At 42.7% G+C, this 21,062-nt stretch overlaps 1 protein-coding gene across 2 annotated transcripts in view; it reads left to right on the top strand.

The window, feature by feature from the left end:
* Positions 1-4,430: 4,430 nt before the first annotated feature.
* TMEM132C (transmembrane protein 132C) overlaps positions 4,431-21,062 on the top strand; it is a gene marked incomplete at both ends in the record, with an annotated part of 190,908 nt that continues 174,276 nt past the window's right edge. The window contains one exon of one of the 2 annotated variants that reach the window (XM_082293692.1): positions 4,431-4,476. In XM_082293692.1, coding sequence (XP_082149818.1) covers positions 4,431-4,476 — 46 coding nt within the window. Of the gene's footprint in view, positions 4,477-18,888; positions 18,923-21,062 lie in introns of those variants that run through there. The other variant, XM_082293693.1, reaches the window with a different exon arrangement.

The raw sequence follows: 21,062 nt of genomic DNA, 5'->3' as shown, positions 1-21,062 counted from the left end.
CACCCAGGTACAGGGATGGCATAAACCTGAACGTTAAGTATTTGTTCACTCTATTCCTTTATGTGACTTCAGATCTCTGGCAGAATTTGGGGTGCATCCCTCTCCTGTTCTTTCTTTTGGAATCCTTTATAGATAGGACAACACAGGATGTGATTTCTGTATGGACACTTGCACTGAACTGGCCACGATCACATGCCAAGCATTTAAAATTCTATATTTAAAGAGAACTAGTTATGAAAATTATAATTATGAATAATTACATGAGAGAGCAGAGACACATTAAACGGACACCCACCTAGTCCTACCAATTTAAAGAATAGCAGAATGTATGTGTAGCTTGTTCCTCTCTGCATCCATACACAAACCACGTGGTGTCATTGGCACATTTTACATATAGGGACACTGAGGGACCTTGTTTAAGGCCACACCAAAAAGCCAGAGTCACTGGGATGATGCAGAGCCAGGAGAACAATGCAATGGGCCTTGGAGGAGCAGGCAGCCAGTGCTAAGGAATTACATCCAAACCCACTCACAAGGATCCAGGGCACTCTACAGCTCTGCCTAAATGACAGAGTAGTGAGCAAAGATTACTTTACACTACAGTGTTATTAAATTCAAGATTACAGACTGCAATGTCTGTTACACTCAGGTACGTCAGGAGTGCTAAACTGCTGGGAACACCACAATCCCAACACCTGCTTTCCAAAGTTCTATCAGGTTATTCCTTCTGATACAATTCTGCTGCCAGTCCAGTCTTAGGGTTGACAGGTTTCTGATTTTCTTTTAATATTGGAAGTGTACTTAGCACAAATATTAGTATTTTTTTGCCTTAAAACCCCCACATTTTCATGTTCAGAAAAATGTGTACAAACTTCATCTGTTTTCCATTTTTTGATGAACATTATCCATCCCATGCAGAGAAGAAGACAACTTTATAGCTTTTGCATTCCCTAACAAAAAAATAGCAATTTGGATAGCTGTAGTACCTGTTGTAATGCTCAATCACCTACACAAAATGCTACTTCTCTGAGTATATGATCATGTTTTCACCTGAGAAATGTCGGTGAGATGTATTTGATGCACAGAACTTCTGCATGGATGCGATAGGTGCAGTGACAAAACACAAATGGTACAAAACACCCCAGCGCCTGCACAGGGGTTGGAGAGTTCCTCTGGCAATTGCTACCCGCACACGGAAATTGGAGCTTCAATTTGATGGGTTTTTCTTTCTGCTTTCATTTTTTAGCATTGGGTCAGTGAATTGGCACATGATTTTAACACTGTGGCTGGCAAAATACAGAGAGGGAGCTGAGAGACCTCAAAGGCTGCATTTTCAGCCTAAAGTACATTATATGGTACATTTGAACATTTTTAGAGGCTGACTGACTTTAAGAAGACAACTCTGGTGCACTGTCACTCTCCTTGCTTCTGAGCATGTTCCTCATTTCCTCACAGTTATTGCAGGGAATATGCTTCATGTAAGACTGAAAATTTTGGTTTTGCCTGTTAACACTCATGAGAGCCCATAAAGACTTCAAAATGAAACTCCTGAGATTCTGATGTTCTATTGATTCTGCAAACTAACCTTCAACTGGATAATCTGAGGAGCAGCACAGTAATCACCATTAATAAAATGTCAGAATCTAACTTTATGTGTACAAACCTACCCTGGAGCAATCAAGCATCACAAAAATCCAAACATATTCAGGATTAAAAACAATTTAAATGGCTTTGATTAATGTTAGAGATATAATTTGGATTGTATCAAAGGTAGGTAATGACATTTTCTGTACAATTTAGTCTCAAGTGTTACAGTTTCCTTTTCCAGGATTTCTTATATGTTCTTCCCTGCCTTCACACACACTGCTCTGTTTTTGTGCTTGGTGCTAATTGAGCTGTTGTCATAAATTGTTCACAGCAACCCATATTTTCATTATAAATACATTAAGAAATTAGTCTGGGTTCTTTGAATCTGAGTGTGATTTGTGTACTTAACTCCTTCGCTTCCCTTTGAAAGTGGAAGCCTAAGCAAATCATCTTAGGCAGAGCTTGTACTGAAAATTCTGGTACTGAATTATTGTACCTAGAAAGACAAGAAATCACATTTCACAGGAGCAAGAACAGTTGTAGTGAAACCTATTCTGTCCAGCCTTCTTTACCATTTTTATCACCGTGTTATTTGACTTCTGCCTCTTATCCATGACAGCCTCTGCCAATGGACTCAATGTGCAACTTCCAAAACTTGGTTCTCTTAAGCAAGCAACGCATAGACTCCAGTTCAGACTTGATAAATAGGATCTCTACTGCCTGTCAGGTCTCCTGAATAATCTCATGTTCCATCTAATTTACATCAGACGGAATTGTTTTTCACAATTCGAAGAATACAGATGTTGGTAGTTTATGAATTATGATAGGATTGGGTTTTGGTCCTCTAGTGAAAGTTGCCTTGGAAAGAAATAGCATTTCTTGTCACCATGTCTGCTTTTTCTTATAAATGAGATGAATTGTCAACATTATCTACAAATTCAAGTGCAGGACATAAATGTTTGATAGCTGCTGTGTTTTACTGTCAGCTGCTGGATTCTTATATTTAAACTCATCCAACAAGTATTTGTAGCGTCTAGCAAAATCTACAATCAAGCAGAAGAGATTAAGGCTGTTACACATTTTTGAATGAGTTTTGCAACGAGAAATGCTTCTTCACATTCTTGTGGGAAAAATTATGTTGAAATTGCATCCATATGATATCCTCTTTCTGCTTTTTCCACATTTGAATTAGCTGCTACTGACAATAAAATCATGTAAACCATGACAGTACAAAGCATACTCCTGACAAAGTTCTCTGCAGTTCCTCCCTGGAAATCTCTGTGCTAAGGTACTCTTTCCTGACTTGGCTTATTGAGCTAGGGATAGTGTCTTGCATGAACAATGGGCTTTTTAGAATCTGCCAAAATATGCTTTACTCATTTTGTTTAGGGTAATAGCTAATAATAAACTTTGACACCTTTTCCAGGAACTGACTACAGACAGAACCTCACTGATTTTGGTTGATTAGCCAGCTACTAGAGGACTGCCTGTATTTGCCTGAAGGACCAGAGCCTGATTTCTCAGGATAAAACCAGCAGATTGTGGAATAAGACACCATTTTAAGGTGTTGCTTTGTCATAGTGTGTGTGGAGGGGTTGTTTCCCTGCTTAGGTGATTTCTGCCCTCAATACCTCTTAAGACTGAAATATTTCAAATACTCACTACTTCTTCCTAGCCTGCCCCTTGCTTGCCATGTGCCACAGCTGTAATAAATATTATTAGAAGTACGTTTGCTGTTGGGCCACAAATATTTACATTCTTTTTGCCACAAGAAGGAGGAAGAGATGCCAGCTATCCAGGATACTCAGGGGAAAGCGTGAAAATTAAAGGAATAGGGATGAAATGGCTGCCTGTGAATTATGTTTAGAAGATGGAACTGAAAACGTGTACGAAGGGCAGAACAAGAGGGTGAGGAGGCGGTGGCAGGGCCCAGGTGGGGGAAACACGAGTGGGCCCAGGTGAGGGAAACACAGGTGGGCCGAGGTGGGGGAAGCACGGGTGGGCCGAGGTGGCTGGCGGTGGGTTTCCCTCTGCCTGGAGGGGAATGTGCACAGGGCAGTCTCGTGTTTTGACAGGGCTCTTTTCTTTCGGTTTTCTGTTTTTACCGTGCGCTGCTTCCCAGCAGGACCGGAGGCAGCGGGAGCGCCGGAGCGGCGCGGTGAGGCCGGGGAGGAACCGCTGCTCTCCCGGGGCGGGCTGTCCATCCCCCCGCTCCCGCACCCCTCTCCCGCACCAGGGCTCTCCTCGCTGCCGTGTCCGCCGCCTGGAGCCCCTCACAGCCCTCCGCAGCCCTTCGCCCTGAGCCGCTGTCTCACCGCATCAGCTGCCCACGGCGGGCGCTCCGGCGCGGGTCCCGCTGCAGCGCTCTCTCAGCCGTGAGTCCCCGTCCCCTCACGCCCCTGAGGGTGGGGCTCGGCGGTGCCCCCTCCCTTCATCCCTCCCTCCCTCCTCCCAGGGAAAACTGTCTGAGCGCGCCGCGGCCGCGGCCGCTCATAAAGGCGGGGAAAGCGGCCGAGGGCGCTCGGGGCCAGCGCAGCCGGACAGCGGCCGTGGGGACGCGCCAGCCCCGCTGCTTCACGCACCTTCCTTCCCTTTGCTCGCCCGCTTCAAAAGTTTTGCCCAGGGAGCGGCAGCGGTGCCGGCCGGGGTACCCGCCATGGGCGCTGCCCGTGCCCGCCGGGCTTAGCGCGGAGCGGCGCTGAGGGCGCGGAGCGGGGCTGCGCACGGAGCGATGGCGCGGGCGGCGGGCGCGGAGAGCTAACGGCGGAGGAGCCCCGGGGCCGGGCGGGACGTGGCTCGGCAGCCCCTGGTAGCCCCTCGGCAGCCCCTGGTAGCCCCTCGGCATGGCGCGGGCGGCCGGGCTGCTGCTCGGAGCGCTGCTCTGCGGAGGTAAGGGGCGCGGGGGCGGCCGGGGCGCGCACAGCAGGCACCAGTTGATCGCGGACGGGCGGCTCCAACTCCTTCCCGAGCCGAGAGCCCTCCTGTCCGCCGTGTGAACTAAACTGCCCCTTCCTCCTCTTCCCTTTGCCTTTTCCTTTAAATCCTGCCTCTGTCTTTCTCTGCTGCTCTCTCTCTGCCTCGTTTATGTGAATGGTGGGAAACCTTGCGAGCTTGCGTTTGTCTGAGATGAGAAACGGGCAAAGTTTACTTTCTCTCGTCCTCAACGATGATGATTTTACAAATCGTAATTATTGCCTCGTGTTAAAGGAGCCCCTCTGGAGAGGGGGTGTCCTAGAGCCAGCTTGGGGCGGAATTTGGGCAGCGGTGAAAGCTCCAAGAGCAGCACGGTGACAGTGTTTAGGAATGGTGTCCTTTAAATTATGCTGGAATTGTGCGGTGTTAGCTCCGGAGCCTGGATGGAAGCGCTGTCACCTGGGTTGGACAAGATGCTTGTTATCTTGATTAAAGGGACAGCTGAGGAACAAGTTTGGCTTAGCAGAGAGGTCATTTGAATGATCTGCTGGTTTTTCTCATCGCTGAACCTCTGTGATGAGAGAGTTCCTTTGACAAAGGCAAATCTTCTCTGAAGTGATTCAGGGATGCAGACAGTGCATGATCCCAAGGGGGATTTGTGTGCAGAATAGTAGGTGACTGCCATGTCTCAACACTTCTTGTTTTCTTGCTCAGACGAAACATGATGGTTGTGGCTGCTTTATTAAAACATGCCCCCCTCCCCCTCGGGGTGGGCGGTGGGAGGCTGTGGAAACTTGCTAAGCTATCTGCAATGGCTGCAGTTGTTGCCATTCCTAGGAATAAAAAAAAATAAAAAAATTGCCTTTTATCCTGTTGGTATTAGTGGTGCTCTTTGACTGTTGTAAGAAGATTACTCCTAAAAGACTCTTCATTGTTTAGTTCGGTCCAGTCCTGCCAACCTCTCTCCCAGGGCAGTTGATTGTGGAGGCTGCCGTGAGAGATACGGAAGTACCTCAAGGGTGAAGCAAGAGCGGAATCAGTAGCAATTCATAAAGGGACTTTTCCCACCCCAGTCGGCAGGGAAAACAAAGTACTTGGCAGAAAATTGCATGGCCTCTTAATGCCGGTCATTTCACCGTGCATTAAAATTAATGGACGTAAAGTCCCAGTGCCTTGACACTCTGGAAGTGCCGATGTGAAGAGTTTAAAACGCGGGTTTCTCTTCTGATTGCTGTAGCCTGGAGGTGAGAATTGTATCAACCTCGTGCTCACCTTCAGAGACTGCACGGGGTTAAGGTTTGTAAAGAGTGTCTGGCGTTTTCTGGGGCTGCTTTTACAGTCACAAACGCATCCTCTCCAATGAGCTTTTGCATTAGGCTTAATATGCTGAGTTAGGCACCAATATATGGGCACTTTCTCTCTGAAAGTATTTCTAGAACAGAAACAGGAGGCTAGGGCTCTTCTCAGAGGTGGAAGAAAGTGCTACAGTGAGAGTTTATAAACACCCCAGCTCCTTAAGCCATTTCTCCCTGCTGGAACCTGGCTCAGCGTTGACTCAGCCATGCAGGAGAGAAGTCGGGAGTGGTGCCCCAGGCAGGCACTGCCAGCAGCTGCTGCTGGGGGCTCCGGGGCTGTGCTCTGCCAGAATAAAGGACAAAATATTACTTCCCTTCAGGGAAGAAAAGCAGAGGTTCTGAGCGGGGAATTGGCCTCTCAGCATTGTTGGGCACTGTATGGTTTAGAAAAGAGCCACTTAATTAAACTTATTTAATAAGGTGTTTGTATAGTTTCCTAGTGGAGCCTTAATGAGCATTTCATTTGCGCTCCCCTCGTGTATTTGCACTCTCTTTGTTGGCGTGTGAGGATAGTGATTGTTCTTGAGAGCTAAAGTCCAACTAAATGAAAGTCACTTTATAGCTCACAAGCAAAAACGTTTGTAAATGTGCTGAGAAACTTACTGTTATAGACAAGTTGTCGTTTGCTATTTAAAGAGCTATATTTACTTCTCTAAACTCATTAGCATCTCCTATCAGGCTTGAATTTCTAAGAAACTTCTCCTGAAATGTTGCCTTAGGCCTCAGTGTGCCATTATGCTAGGGTTATTATCTGGCCAATAATGTTAATTCATTCAATCTCAAGAAAGAAGCTTGGCATTTTATTTAAGCCATGCCTCTAGTCAGACCAGGATGTATAAAAGTCAGTGTGCAAAAGTGCTCTTGCATTTAGGTGCAAGCACATGTTTTACATAGCCATTACTGGATAGCTGTTCCTTAGGTGGAGAGGATGTGTGTGAAATCGTATTTACATAAGTAAATCCCAAGTGTATATATATTCCTTTCAGGAAATGACCTGTTCTCAGCAAAGTGCTAATGCATGTGCTTAAGCCCCTTTACAGCCTATAGGAGGTATTCATGAGCTTGAAGTAAGATTATTTATTTATTTTAGTAGCTTTTCTGAGGCAGAGCGTAAATGTGAGCACAAATGTAAGATTGGCTTCATTTTGCAATGTACAGATAAGTGGGAATCTTCAGTTTCTTACTAGCAGTGAACTAGAACAAGGCTCATAGAAACTGCCAAGTACAGTGAGCCCTAAAAAAGCATTTAAGGATGCACAGCTAGAGAACTGATTTGTTTACACAAGCATCTGTAAGTGCAAGAAAGTGTTGAACGGGAGAAGATGTTAATGGTACACGGAGTTACCAAGATTTTAGGTGCAGAAGAAGTGTGTGAAGACAAATGCAACCACAGCTGTGCATCCATAGGTTGGTACAGCACTGCCAGGCTCTGCTCTTCTTCATCCCACAATCCTGCAGTACGTCCTTGCTTTAGTTACGCTGCAGTGGACACTGATGGAGGCTCTTTATTTTGAATATTGTTTCATTCTGATTTTAAATTAATCAAGCAGTGAGGGGGTTTTATGTCTTATTTTGAAAGTTCAGTAGCATGGCATACCCTACTGTTACGGAAAACTTCCTAAATTTCCTTTTTCTCAATTTCATCACGTTAGTGCTAGCCAAGAACACAGCAGGAACTTGCATTATGTTAAATTATAGCTGCATGGAGTTTTTATAAGTGGCTAATCTCTCATCTGGATATAACCCTTTCAAAATGGAGATAGTGCTATTAATATTCCACTTTACTTTGTTTTCATATTTGGTAGTAGATCAAAGTTTATTAGACACTGTACTTACCTAGTAAAACACCCAGCAGTTGTACTACAAATGGCTGTTTGAACCTGCTTTTAAGTGCATGAGTGTGTGATATAAAATATCATCCCTGTAATCACTTTTCTAATGCATAAATGTGTGTCTGGCTCTTGAAATGCAGAACTAAGTATCTGTGTGAAATCAAGTACTAAACAGCACAATGTTAGGTTTCCTTAAATGGCCAAATATTAGTAAGTATTGAAAAATTCTGTTCATTGGGATGAAGGGATGGGGTTTTACTGTGAATTGGGATTTAGTTCTGTGTTTTTAAACTCTAATGACAAAGCAGAACTTCAGCACTACTGAAAAGGTGGCTTGTAAGTAATATCCAGAAACTCTGTGAATAATGGCAAATTTGCCAAAAGTGTTGGAATACAAACTTTCCTGGTTAGAGTTTTCAAGGTAATGCCCCCCTGCAGTAAATCTCTCAGACCTTTTGTTCCTAAGTGTGGTAAAGGTTGTATCTATTTAAGACAGTTAAGTGACGAATAAGTAAACTAAAACCTGAAATCTTCAGGGTACCATCATGCCATTAAAGAGGTGTCAGAGATTTCTTGTGTTGAATCCCACTTTTCTCCAGGGCTTTGGTAAACTCTTTAATTTACTCATAAGCTGCATGCAAGTTTGTGCTGCCACACTGAGATTTTGGCAGTGGTTCATATCTGGCAGGCTCCACTAGATGTGTCCCAGCCATTCCCAGCGAGACAAAAAGCATATTATGATAAAAGATGTAAAATGGCACCAAGTCGAGAGAACGGGTGTGTAAGGGCAGTAATGGAAAACCATCTAATAGGGATGTAAAAAGGTAAACTGAGGATGTTAGGGAAGGCAAATGCATGTGGTGGGTGACTTCCAATCATACCTGTCCATCAGTTTGAAGGAGACATTGACTGTTCAGTAGGGAGAGCTGATTCCGAAGAGGAAGTGGATTTATGTAAGGAAGGCTGTCAGCAGGAGTTGTACCTGGTAATCCTGCTGTCAGGATTACCACTGCCTTGCTGCTTTTGTCAATCATTTCCTTCTTTGTCTCTTATCCCCTGTGATTACCACTTTGGTGAAACACTTGACCCTGCTTTGGCCACCTTGTCCAGTGGGACTTTTTTATTTGTTTAATATCTGGTGATACAAGTGCAGGCAATATTTTGGGATGCTATAAGGTGTTAGCTTAAGGTATTTGGCTGAAATTTGACTCGTCTCTCCTCCATAGTCATTAGCAATAACTTTCTGGTCAGAAAAGTTGTTTTTGTCTAGTTCAAGCTCTTGTCCTGACTTGCTCTTAGAGGCCTGAGTCCTTTATATTTTATTCAGCCTTCCTTACAGACTCAGTACCCTGGCAAAACAGTTTCACAGTGTTCAGCTCTTCAAGCAGTTGTACTGTTTTGTGTTCTGTGGACTGGCTCAGGCTCTAGTGACAGATGTGACCCCTTTGAAACAGGGACGGACAAATGGTGCATTGAAAGTTCATAGCTTCTGCAGTCTCCTCACTTAGAGGTATCTGGTAAAAGCCTGCGGATGCATCTTGCTTTGGAAATAATTTCAGTCCAGCAGTGCCTGTGTTTTAGTTAGCAAATGGAAATACTCTCTCTTTATCTATTTGTTCACATTTTTTTGGGTCAATACACAGCCTCAGGTCACCATTTTTCTTTTCAACTGTATCCAGTGAAATGACCCAGTGAGTGTACTCTTCTATTTTCCTTGCTAGTCTAAAGCATATTAATCCGTTGAGCTTGAATTCCATAAACAAAGTGTCATCCCCATCACTAAAATTACTGGCAGCTTTGCAGCACTGGTCAATTAAATAAACTTTTTGTTAGGGAAGTACGTTGTGACTAAGTGGTTCTTTGCCACTACACTTAAGAAATGTGCTAATGTCTTACTATTGCAGCACTGACAATCTTGGGTCAGTAACTCTGTGCTTGGAGACAGCCTTTTCTGGCACTTTTTTTGCTTGAATAACAGAAATCATGCTAATTGTAGTGCCACCGTCATTATCCAGAGCCTTCTCTTACAACTGGGCAGTTTTAGCAGCTTGACAGATGCAAGCAGCCAGACAAGTCCCCTCAAGTGGATGCTTCTATTATACACTGCTGCAAGAACTGAACCTGATTTTGCCATCCACTGGCATTCCAAGTGTCATGGGTAAGGTCAAACGTCTTTGTTTTTTGTTAAATCATTTCTTCTCACATCCTATTTTTAATATTCTCCACTTGTTAGAAAGTTTCTATAGTTTTGTAGAAGTGCAGTGGGAAATTTTAAATATTTTTATTGTAATTAATGGCTGTTGCCAAAATTTCTGTGTGGTGCTTTTAGTTGTGTATTTCTCTCTTAAGACCACCAACCTGCTGTAAGTGACTTGCCCTTTCCAATACCATGAAGCCAACACTGAGCCCCAAAACAGTGGTAGGAATTTGACATTTATATGAAAACTTTGAAGGTAACTAAGAAGGTAAAGTTTGGGAAAGTTGCTTATTTATATTAAAAAAACCCAACCCAAAACAAAACCAACTTTGAAATAAGTTTTTTCTTTTGGATGGAAAAAAAGACTGAATTGTTTCCTGAGCACATTTAAAAACCAGATTTTCTGTGCCCAGAGAGGAAATCTTAAGTAAATAAAAGGAAAGCTGATGCCCCCTGATGCTGATGCAGCAGAGGGCTTGGACCACTGGATTCTGCTCATTAACTGCAGCAAGCAGTCCCAGGGTGCAGATGCTGAAATATCCCCACCACTGTGTCTAATGTTGTATTACTTAGGTAACTGCTGCATTTTTTTGCTTGGTACCATTTTTCAACTGGACAATTCTTCATTTGAAAATAATTTTTGAAACTGATATAGTTTACAAAACAATTTCCTTTTTAAATTGGGCTTGCATCCTAGATTTACTTAGATGACGCTCTATTTTTGGTGGACATTTGACTTCAGATAGATGTATTCAGATTAAAACTGATAACAGCATAGATATTCTATTAATGTTTTTCTGTAATATTGTACTGGTAGTACAAAAGTGAACTGTTTAATTGCTGTGAAAAGATTTGTCATTCCAAACGACTTTTGGAAAGCACTGTAACTTTATGTAACCATTTAATTTTTCCTTCTGATTAAGAGTGAAAGTTAACTTTTAAAGTGTTCTTTTCTGTCCTTGTGAAATTCCATTTTCCAACCAGTTGTATTGCCTGAGGCTGCTGTTCCTTACCAGCTTGAGCCAATGTAAATTGATGCTGCCAGGTTTCTGCCCTCTCCCAAACTGAGCCACCCTCTTTTTGTGCCAACCCTGGCGTGCCTCTAATTCCTCTGGAAACTGCTTCAGGGAGATAAAGCACATAAAATACACTTTTTGTTGTTTGGTTTGTTTTTTGTTGTTGGTTTTTTTTTTTTTTTTTAAAAAAAAAGGGGTGAGTTTGTATCACCTTGGGATCAACTTACCGCTTGAATAAGCAAGCAAGAAGTCAGGGCCTGGTGGGGGAGGGACAGCAGGGCTGAGCTGGGTCCTGCAGCCCAGCAATTGCAGTGGTATGGCTTTAATTTGTCCCTGGGACACTCCAGTAAAAAAAGGGTTTGTTCTGGGAGTTGCTTACATCATATATCCACTGCAGGATATTAAACACTGAGAGGTTAGAGAACATGAGAGGCACTCAGTAAATGATGCAGCTTTTATTTCTCTATTGGGTGGGTTTTTTCCCCTCATTTTGCTGATTCTGTATAGTGTTGAGCAAATAAAAGCGAGTATTAATGTACATAAATATACTGCCATTTCCTAATGCAGGTAGAATGTGCTTTTTGGTGCTTAAGATAAAATTATTTTACTGAGCTCCAACCAAACACACACCGTCACCACCCCCACAAGAAACAAAAAAAACACCCCAAACCCTGAGTTTCTTGTGCTATTGTTACAAACAGGATTGGTAGAACTACTTCTTACTAGAGTTGCCATTAGGAGAGTTTGGTTTTAGTTTCTTATAAATTCCCCAACCATTAACTGTTTCAGCTAAAGTATTTCGTGCCAAGCATCTGCCTCAGATTGAATAAATTTTTTTCTTTTCCAGAACTTCAGCCAAGAATTCAGTGGTTTACAAGAACAGAGCTTGTGGAGGGGGGCAGCGGGTAGAAACTCTGGATTTTCCTTTGTTTAAAAATAGTTGCTGACCTCTCGTTTGAGAAGCACTGATACCCTGATGAAACATGCCAGGAGGAGACTTGTGGGGTTGCTGAGAAAACAGTCCATGGGTGATTTGATGGGATGTCAAGTTAGCAACATTTGAAAGGATAATTTTGCTTATGACAGGGAAGGAGTTGATGTGTCCTCAGAGCTGAGACCTGTGAAAATTGCTGTGCACTGGGCATGTGCCATGCCAGGGTGAGCTCTGCCCTCCTGGCAGTTCCAGATGTTCTCTGCAGGAGTCTGACCTGGGCAAAGCTGTGGGCAGGGGCCATCCTTGTGCTGTCCATGCTCTGTCCCTCCAGGATGCTCTCCTGGAGCAGTGATGGAGGAGAAGCAGAGCTGGACAGGTGGGCACAGACCTTCTGTGGTGTCCCCTGCTCCAGTGCCCGCTGTAACCAGGCGGAACCTCCCTCTTGCCATCAGTGGACATGGAGTCAGGCCCTACAGCTTTCTGATTTCACTGCCAATTTAATTCCTGCTGTCTGCAGCTGAATTACCCTGTCAGTCTCTGTACCATGCCATCAGACTTGTTTGGAGACTGAATCCTGACCAGTGGCCTGCATTTGCTGTGCTGCTGGAGCACGTTGGTTCCATGCTCTCATTTCCAGCCGTCGTTGGGTTGGTGCTGTGGGTGTGCTGGTGGACACAGTAATTATGCTTTATCCATCTTTATTCTTTTACATCTGATTCATTTTTGCACGACTTGAAGGGGTGTTTTTTTACTTTCTAATTTCATATCTCTGCGGAAAGAGCCAGAACGTTTGATCTTTGCACTGCAGAATCAAATGACCGCTGCTGGCACGAAATAAAGAGTAGCAAATAGAATAAATAACTACTGTGGGGAAGGTAATACAGTATTGACTTCTCAATACCTGGTAATTTTCACTGATCAGAACATTGGGGAAGAGGGCGATTGAATTTGGCTACCCCTTAATGAGGGTGGATACCTGCTTAGGAATATTATCATCTTAAAAACTCATGAGGGTTTCAATTTTGCCGCAGATTTATGTAAAACCTTGTAGACAATCAAATTGTATTACAGTTTTGTCATATTTCCTCGTATACATTCTGTTGTTATTCCTTGCATTCCCACATTTTTAATGATGAGTTTAATCTAGGCTTTCTTTATCTCCTTTGCTCTTCTGGTGGGATGTGAAATTTGATGGTGTTTCGTGGCTCCGGGTGGCCAGTATTGAGCTGTTTAGATGGAGAAGATGCTTCTCTTTGTGCATAGCTGTAATTAGGGCTTTAGACTCCACTCATACAGTGTATGGGTGGGTACAGCTAGAAAAGGCCCCACGCTTTCTGGCCAGTGTCTGTGCTGTGAGGTGCTTGTTGGGTGAGTTTGTGTGTGACGGGCTTTGGCACCAATAGCCAAGGGGAGCTGCACGTGCCTAACCTGAGTGTAAAGCCTCTGCCTCCTGGAAAAGCTGATGTGACACTGCATGAGCTTGTGGTGGTTCCTGACTGGGTCTCTCGTGTCTCTCCTGCTGTGCCTTCATCACATATCTTCAAATATTTGTCTTTTAGATGGCATTATTTTTACTATTAAAAATAATAAGTTGTGTTTTATTTGGCAGAGTGACTAATTGCTATATTTTCCATCTTTTATAGGTGCTCAGGAGGAGTCTTTTTTGACAGATGTTACTGAGCTCATACTGTATTAAATGCCTTTGTGCTTTTCTTTTTCATAATTATACCCTTGATAATGTCAGAAAGAAATCTATTAAAGGAATTCAGAAATAGGGAACTCTCTCCCCACGTATATGTGTTGAACATGCTCCCTTGTCATTCCATCACAGTGAGAAAAGGAAAGAGCAAGGAATTCTAAGTGGTGTTCCCTATTTTCTGTACTTCTCTCCCCAGCTGTATGTGCAAATGTGAATGCTGAGGTAACCTGTCAGATTTCATTTGTTCATCTGTAAAATGGGACTGACTATAGCACTTAATTACCTTTTTGTTACCATAATGTGGGTAGGAAAAATATTTTCTACTTTGGGGTAAATTGCAAGTTCTTTTTACATTATTACCTGCAGCAGATCAGGGACTACTGTGAATTATTGCTGTTTCATTTTTGCTAAGGGATAACCCTGCTCTGATAAAAGATCAGGATCACATGATAGTGCTCAACAATTCACTGCAGGTGCCCATTAGTTACATTTTCATATTGATTCCATAAGCTGATGTGTTGTGCTTTGGAAGGTCAGCAGGCTGGTAAAAGGAATTTTTCCAATTGTATGTGACATAATGGAATTAGAATATTTTCATTTTTCCTTTGGAGTGTCATGAGCAGTCTGGAGATAAAAGGATGGTGCTGACTGGTCTTGAAAGACAGATGTGGAAACACCTATGGTGCAAGGTCCATCTGGAAGGTCTTTATTGCATTATACCCTTATTCAAAGAACCAGAGATTCGTGTGTAGCCTTGGCTCTTTCATGGATTAAAGTTGGATATTGCTGTATTTCAGGCTCAAAGCTTCCCAGGTCCTCAAAGCTTCAGGCTTCCATTGAACTTTAGTCTTGGTTTTGAAAATTCATTTAAAATTAAATTAGCTGCAGTGATGAAACTGTAGCACTTTTAATAGGAATCATCAGATGACATTTAAACATGATCCTGTAGTGCAGTAGTGTCAGAACTGGTTTGAGGTAAGGAAATCGTGCCTTTAGGCAATATTGCTCAGGAAAGTCACAGAATGCAAATGGTTTCTTTGAACAGTACTTACACTGATTTGTTTTTGTTTTGAGAACAGGAAGAGGATCCACCTTTGTCAGTTGCTGGGATGTGTGAATTGGAGTTGAATCTACAAGTTCTGAGTGCCTCTAAAATCTGGATCCTGATCTAGACCCTGAAATGCATCTCTCAGCTTTCTAGGGCAAATCAACAGTGCTTCAAACCCATTTAGACTTCGGGAATGTTCTGACCTTTTTTGTACTTTGTGGTTCTTGCACTGCCTCCCTTTGTTTCTGCTTTAATAAGGGTGTGTCAGATTGAAGCTGTGGGTCACCAGGGCTTATTAGTTTCTCTTGACTTTTCCTCGTTCATTATTTTAGGACTGTGTACTCTTCTAAAATCAAAGATTAGATTTTAGTGCTAGAACCTGTACCTGAAGAACTGCCAAGACACTGGCATAAGCTATTGGCTGACAGAGTTTATTTATCTAACGAGTCATGGCTGCTTGCTCAAGTGTCTTCAGCCCCCCTTGTTTTCTATGCAGTTTCCCTTCCAATGAAGAGGAGTGGATTTGATGTGTCAGACATTGATGGTGTTATTCACAGACAGAGAATAGTTTATGATGAATTCCCCCCCCCCCCCCAGCATTTATATATTCCTTTGTTGGAAGAGGGGAGCTAGTTCAGGATGCCAGGTATAATTTGGCACTGCTAGAGCTGAAGTGATTTTGGAAATTTCTCTCTTTTCCTGATAATTACTCTCTTTATAAGTGATAGGTGCAGTTCAAAGAGAACTATTTCAGTATCCTTCATGGGAGGATGTTTGAAACAATTCATTTGAGTCCATTTGTTCAGCTTATTAAAGTACATTTAATCCAAATTATTTGGCTGTTACAAGTAGAGGCATTTTAAATGTATTTATCCTTGATTACTTATTTAGTTTTCACCTCTAAAGAAATAAAAATTTCCTTACTCTGCCCTGTGTCATGCAGTAGCCTTGCACAGTTCTGGACACAGAGAGAAGCTCAGTTTTGGTGGAATTTTGGTCTGGAGTTTTATCAGCACAGCAGTTACCCATTTCATCTATGACTTTTTCAAATAATAGTTCATGTGCTGGTTCCTGCCTTCATGTACTGCTGAGAACTCCTGAATGTCAGTGTTCTTTCCAGCTGATACAGAGGAGTGATACACAGGGAGGGTGGAAAGAAAGCACAGTATTTTCATTGTGGACTATAGGGTTTGGGTGTTCTGGTTCTTACTGGTAATTAGGGCTTAATACTCAATTTTGGATGTCAATATAATGGCTCCAGTTATTGTTACTGGTGATCAGGTTAATGGCCTTTGTTCAGGAGGGTCATTTGTCTTATCAAATGCAGATACCTGCTTCAGAGGGAGGGGGTTCACTCTCTGGGCTGCAGCTGAAAGTGTTTCGTGTATCTTGGACAGTGGTGGGAACAATTTCCCTTTACACAGGTGTTGATAATGAGAGCATTGTAATCACAGGTGAGCTTAATTCAACCCAGTTACCTTTCAGGGAGCACGTGGGCCTGTAGCTCCTGCTAAGTGGTCAGCACTTTTTGGGAATTCATCCCATTTGCTCAGACTTCTACTTAAAGTTAAGATCCCAAATTACTCTCTGCTCCAATGATCACAGAAGAGAAAGGAATGTGTCCAGAGGATAATTTACGCTGATGTAATGTTTTGACTCCAAAAGGATCTTTCTTCTTCCATCAGCAAAGTGTTGGGCAAGTAAGTTAGTATTTCTGGGCATCAAAAGTGGGTGAAAAGCTGCCCTTTCTGTTACATGTGCTCTGTTTTGTGCATTTGGTTATCCAACATTCCACCTTCTTGGAAAGACAGTTGGGAGTTGCCGTCCTCTGGTTTTGTTAAATTTCCATTTGTTATTGAAGAAATACATTTGGATTTATATTGACATTTTCTGTACTAAAATTTCACAAGTGTAAATAGCACTTTACGTAAGTACAGGGTGATTATACACCCTCCCACACCCCACTCCCCTTTATAATTTTTAATTTGTCTCACCACATTTCAGGTTTTAGCTCCTCTTAACTGAAAATGAAATTAAACAGTGTGAGCTTTTTGGAAACTATTTTGAAGAACAGAAAATGCAAACCACATGGCACATTCACAATGTGAAGGTTTAGTGGAGAAATCTTTTCGTTGGGAAAACAAACTCTACTGGGTTTACTAAGTGACATTTCAAAGCAGTTGGAGATGAAAGGACTGTGGTCTAATTCATTGCATATGTGATATTTCCTAGTGGATAGGTGTTACGTTGAAAAAGAAGTCAGGGAAGTGCAGTAAAACTGAGGGGGCTTTGGTCTGAACTGGTAGTTTAAAAATTAGTCTAATCACATTTTTCTATCTAAAAAGTGACAGATCTCCATGATCAGAAAGTCACAGCTAGAGTAACTGTTCAACACTTAGCACTGTAATACTTTTAAAATGGGACTTTGTCAAGCTTGTAGCAGTTTTAACTGAGGTTTTTCATGCTGCATGTTTTCTGACTGATTTTGGAAAAGTCTCTGTGAAGTGGTTCAGTTGTTTCTGAGAACAAAGGCAGCTAGAGAATCCTGAGTTCTAGCCAGCTACAATAATTTCCAAGAGCAGCACTAGTTGGGTTAAATCCTGTGATTTTTATTTTTGGAGGCAAAGATAGATGGTGTTTTCCTTAATCTCTCTTTCTGAAGTGATGATGATGTATGAATGCTAGCATTCATTTTTACTAAGTAAGATTCATGACTGCAGATAACTCCTGCAAACATGTCCCTGCATTACAAAAAGGCACATAAAAAGGGGGATGAAAATATTTTGAAGCTTTTGGTCTAATTCCACGAAAAATCTATTCAAAGTTGCCAGACTTTTCAAGTCTGAAAATTGGGTTTAGTCTACTCTTAATGCGGAATTGCGATGGTGGCAGCAGCATTATTCTGAGAGTCTTGTCTTTGGGGAGCAGGCTGCCTCTGGGATGGCAGAGCTGCATCTGGATTGTCCTGGGTTTGTTGCTCTTTCTGAGCCGTGGTGGGCCCAGTTTGCAGGGAGAGAGCAGCAGAGCCTCTCGGTGCCTCCTCCTCTGCGCTGTCTCCTCCAGCCAAGGAGGAGGAAGCGCCCTGGGGCACGCCAGGGGTTAAGGAACAGGTGGTTCTCCACGGGCCTGCTGTCTCATTTCGCACACAGGATGGATAGCTTCCTGGGAAAAAATCCCAGCTTTTGGACTGAAGGAGGGTATTGTATTGTCTGTGGGCTCCGTTTGTTGCAGAGGCTGGAAGGTGTGTGGATGGAACGGGCTCGGCGTGGGTTTAACTGGGGGATCTGACAGAAACTCTGGCATTTTTGTGAATGATGTAGCTGATGCTGTTTTTCATGCTCAGTGTTGGTGGCAGCATCCTAGAACACATTTTTAGCAGCCCTTCAAAGACCACAACCTTGTTCTTAGGCACCAAATGCAAGCCACAGAAGGGAGATAGGCAGAGGATATCTGGTTCTAGGCATCTTGTATTTCCTCTCAGAAATTGCCCTTGGTGCTCAGGACTCCATTTTCTAAGTCCTTCTTTTATCTTCCCTCGCTGTAGCCAAATGTGCTGGATAAGTTTGCAGGTTAACTTGAGTCTCACGGAAGGAGCAAAGATTGTAGAAGGATAAACAGAAGTTTAGTAATGCTCTGGGGAATTACATTCTGTTCATGTTCCTGCTACACAGCACTGTGCTGGGGGGAAAAAGGGCACATTTCTATTATGCTTTGATATTTTTTATAGCTGTCCCTAATGTAGGCAGGAGATTTGATCAGAACTTGCACTGATACTGAATCCTTCAGAAAATCAGGCCACAGGTTTTCTAAATTAGGCATCTGTATTAGCTGGTGCTTCTGAGAGTGTAGCTGCTAATTTTGCTGTGCTGCAGTTCAGCCTTTTAAAATCATGGAAAATTCTGTTCAAGCAAAGGGCTGTGTAAGTAAATGTATTAATATTTCTGAAGTGTGCTCTACAGTATCATGATAAGCTGCCTAAAAAGTTTATCAGAATGTTCATAATTCAGTACAACATTTGAATATTGTGTCTTGAATGACTGCATGGAGTTAAACACAATGATAAAGAAATGGTGAGCAGCTGTCTGTTCTGTCAGCCTCACTCAGAAGTGCTCTGGAAGAAATAAATTGTCATTAAAGGCTGTATCTTAATGCATATGTATGTGGGGATGAATTAAGTTTAAGTCTGGATTTCCTTATTACTTTTTTAGTGCTTTCCTTGGCAAACTTAACATTCTTTTTTTGTGAAGGAACCTTTTGGCTCATTGTAGGCTATTCCTGCTGCTTTTAATATCCTTTGAGATTGATTCATGAAGTGCCAACATCTTGAGCTGTGGAAAAAGGGTAAGAATCCTAAAGAAAGACCCTGGATACACGAGAATAAATTTGAACTCAGACTCTTTCTGTGCCACTTTGATCTGAAAGAGACATCTTGTGATTCAAAGGAGCTTTGCTGTTAACTAAGACCATGAATTCAGTTCCATTTTGATTAAAAACTGATAGCGTTAGCAAAATATATAAAGACAACATCTGGTTCAGGTTTATTGGAATGGGATTTTTAGAAAACTGAAAGAGCTATGTCTGGTAATTTTTGAACGTGTCTGTACACGTGATAACTGCTTAGAGGAGAAAAATCTCCGTGGCAAGATGAGCTCAAGAACATTTTTATACTGGTGATGTTCAGGTGATTAGTGTACCTGGTGTAGGACATTTTGATGTGTGTTTCCCTTTCACTGGCTGACAGCTCAGCCCAGGAGAGTGAAGTTGTGAGGGAGCAAAAGGAAATGGCAGTGGAGGGTTCAGTGGAAGGGTGTTGGGATACCTGGCAGACCTGCAGGAGGTGGTGGTGGACGCAAATGCAAACAGCTTGGAACTGTGCACGCCGTGAAAACTTACCAACAATACAGATCATGGGAAGGAGAACCTGGGGCTTCTTGACTTCTTCAGGTCTCTGAACAGGGGGCAGGAAAAAAAGAATCTCAAAGCAACATTTTCCTATAAATCAGTCAAGTGGCCATCTTTGGCTTGCTGTGTGGGCTCTGAGCAGTGGCAGAGGATCTGCAATTCCCTTGTGGCACACTGCATGCAGAAGAAATATATTTTTCCCCACCAGATTTCAGATGCTGTGGAATCCACTAAAAACTCTTCGCAGCTGTCAGGGAATGAGGATTCAACACATTGCAGAAAAGGCTGGGCATGGTGAAGGTCAAGAATGGTTCTGACCTGTGTATTTGATAAAAATATTCCAAGAACCTCCCCCAGTTTTTAATGTGATGCAGTTTTTAGGTTTGAATTTAATTTTTTTTCTAGGCTTCAACAACAAAAGTCAGACTTCCTTTAAGATCTTTATAAATATTCCTGCTAATTAAGCTATTGACAGGGAGGCTGAGAAAATCTACTTACAGAATGTAGTGGTTAACACTTTGAGAGTTACTTTGTCTGTTGTATGAAGTTCCTTACGGAATGGAACTTTATTTGAATGTCAGAGTGGTAATTTCCTTCAGCAAGTAGCAGAAATAGGCTCAAGACACTCCATTAATTAATTTATTTTTAAAAAAGGGAAATACTAAATGTTAAGAGAGAAAGAAAAACAGGAGTGTCCTCTTATAAAGTCTTATGGAAGTCTATTCAATGGCTCTGGAGTTCCTTGATGCTTCCTAGAGTGCCCATCAGTGCCTTACCTGATGATATTTTCATCTGTTTACTGACACATCACCACTGAACTATAGTGCAGGAGATTCTTTAGCTGATAAATCAAGCTTTTATCCTCCTATCCTTCTTGCAAGAGGGCTTACTTGAAAGAAAAATAAATATTTTGTAGGTTCTTTTATTTCACTGTGTGAACAGAGATCAGTTATTTGTAGTTCTGAGGGCTTTCTTCTGGGACCTGTTTTGGTTTCCTCAGGAAATGTACCTTATTCTCTCTTTTTCCTCCCTTAAATGTCATATATTAAAAAAACCTAAGGAAATAGTGGTGTTCAAATAATTGTAACTGAGAACAGAAATCTTTGATTTAGACAGCACAGCAGAGCAGTCTGCCTTTCAGAAGCCTTCCTTTAATAAGCAGAAGTGACCTGGAGGGTTTCTCCTGAGCTGAAGTGGTGTGATAGCACAGAGATTGATTGGATGCACTGCAGTGTGGGATAAAACCCAGACGGAAATGGAGGTTTTTAATGCAGCCAGCGAGCCCAGGAGCTCTGCTCCGTTCAGGTCTGGGAGCTGATGTGCCCAGGGAACAGCTCTGTCCATCCCCAAACAGCACCAGGCAGCTCCCATTGCTGCTGCTGCTCGCAGAGGCTGCCCAGGCCAGGCTGCAGCAGGGACCTGGCTGAGCTCCTGTGCTCCTCACCAACCCCTGGGCTCTCTCTGCAAGCTCTGCACACACAGCCGGGCAGCTCTCCCTTGGCTCTGAAGGTAAAGCACCAATTCCACACCACAGGTAGCAGGTGCAGATTTGGGTTCTGGCCAGATGGTCCTTGACAAG

Source organism: Coloeus monedula, assembly GCF_965178545.1.
Source record: "Coloeus monedula genome assembly, chromosome: 18".
Classification (NCBI taxonomy): domain Eukaryota; kingdom Metazoa; phylum Chordata; class Aves; order Passeriformes; family Corvidae; genus Coloeus; species Coloeus monedula.
The sequence above is the reverse complement of the archived record's forward strand: the minus strand, read 5'-3'. Positions and strand labels throughout refer to the sequence as shown.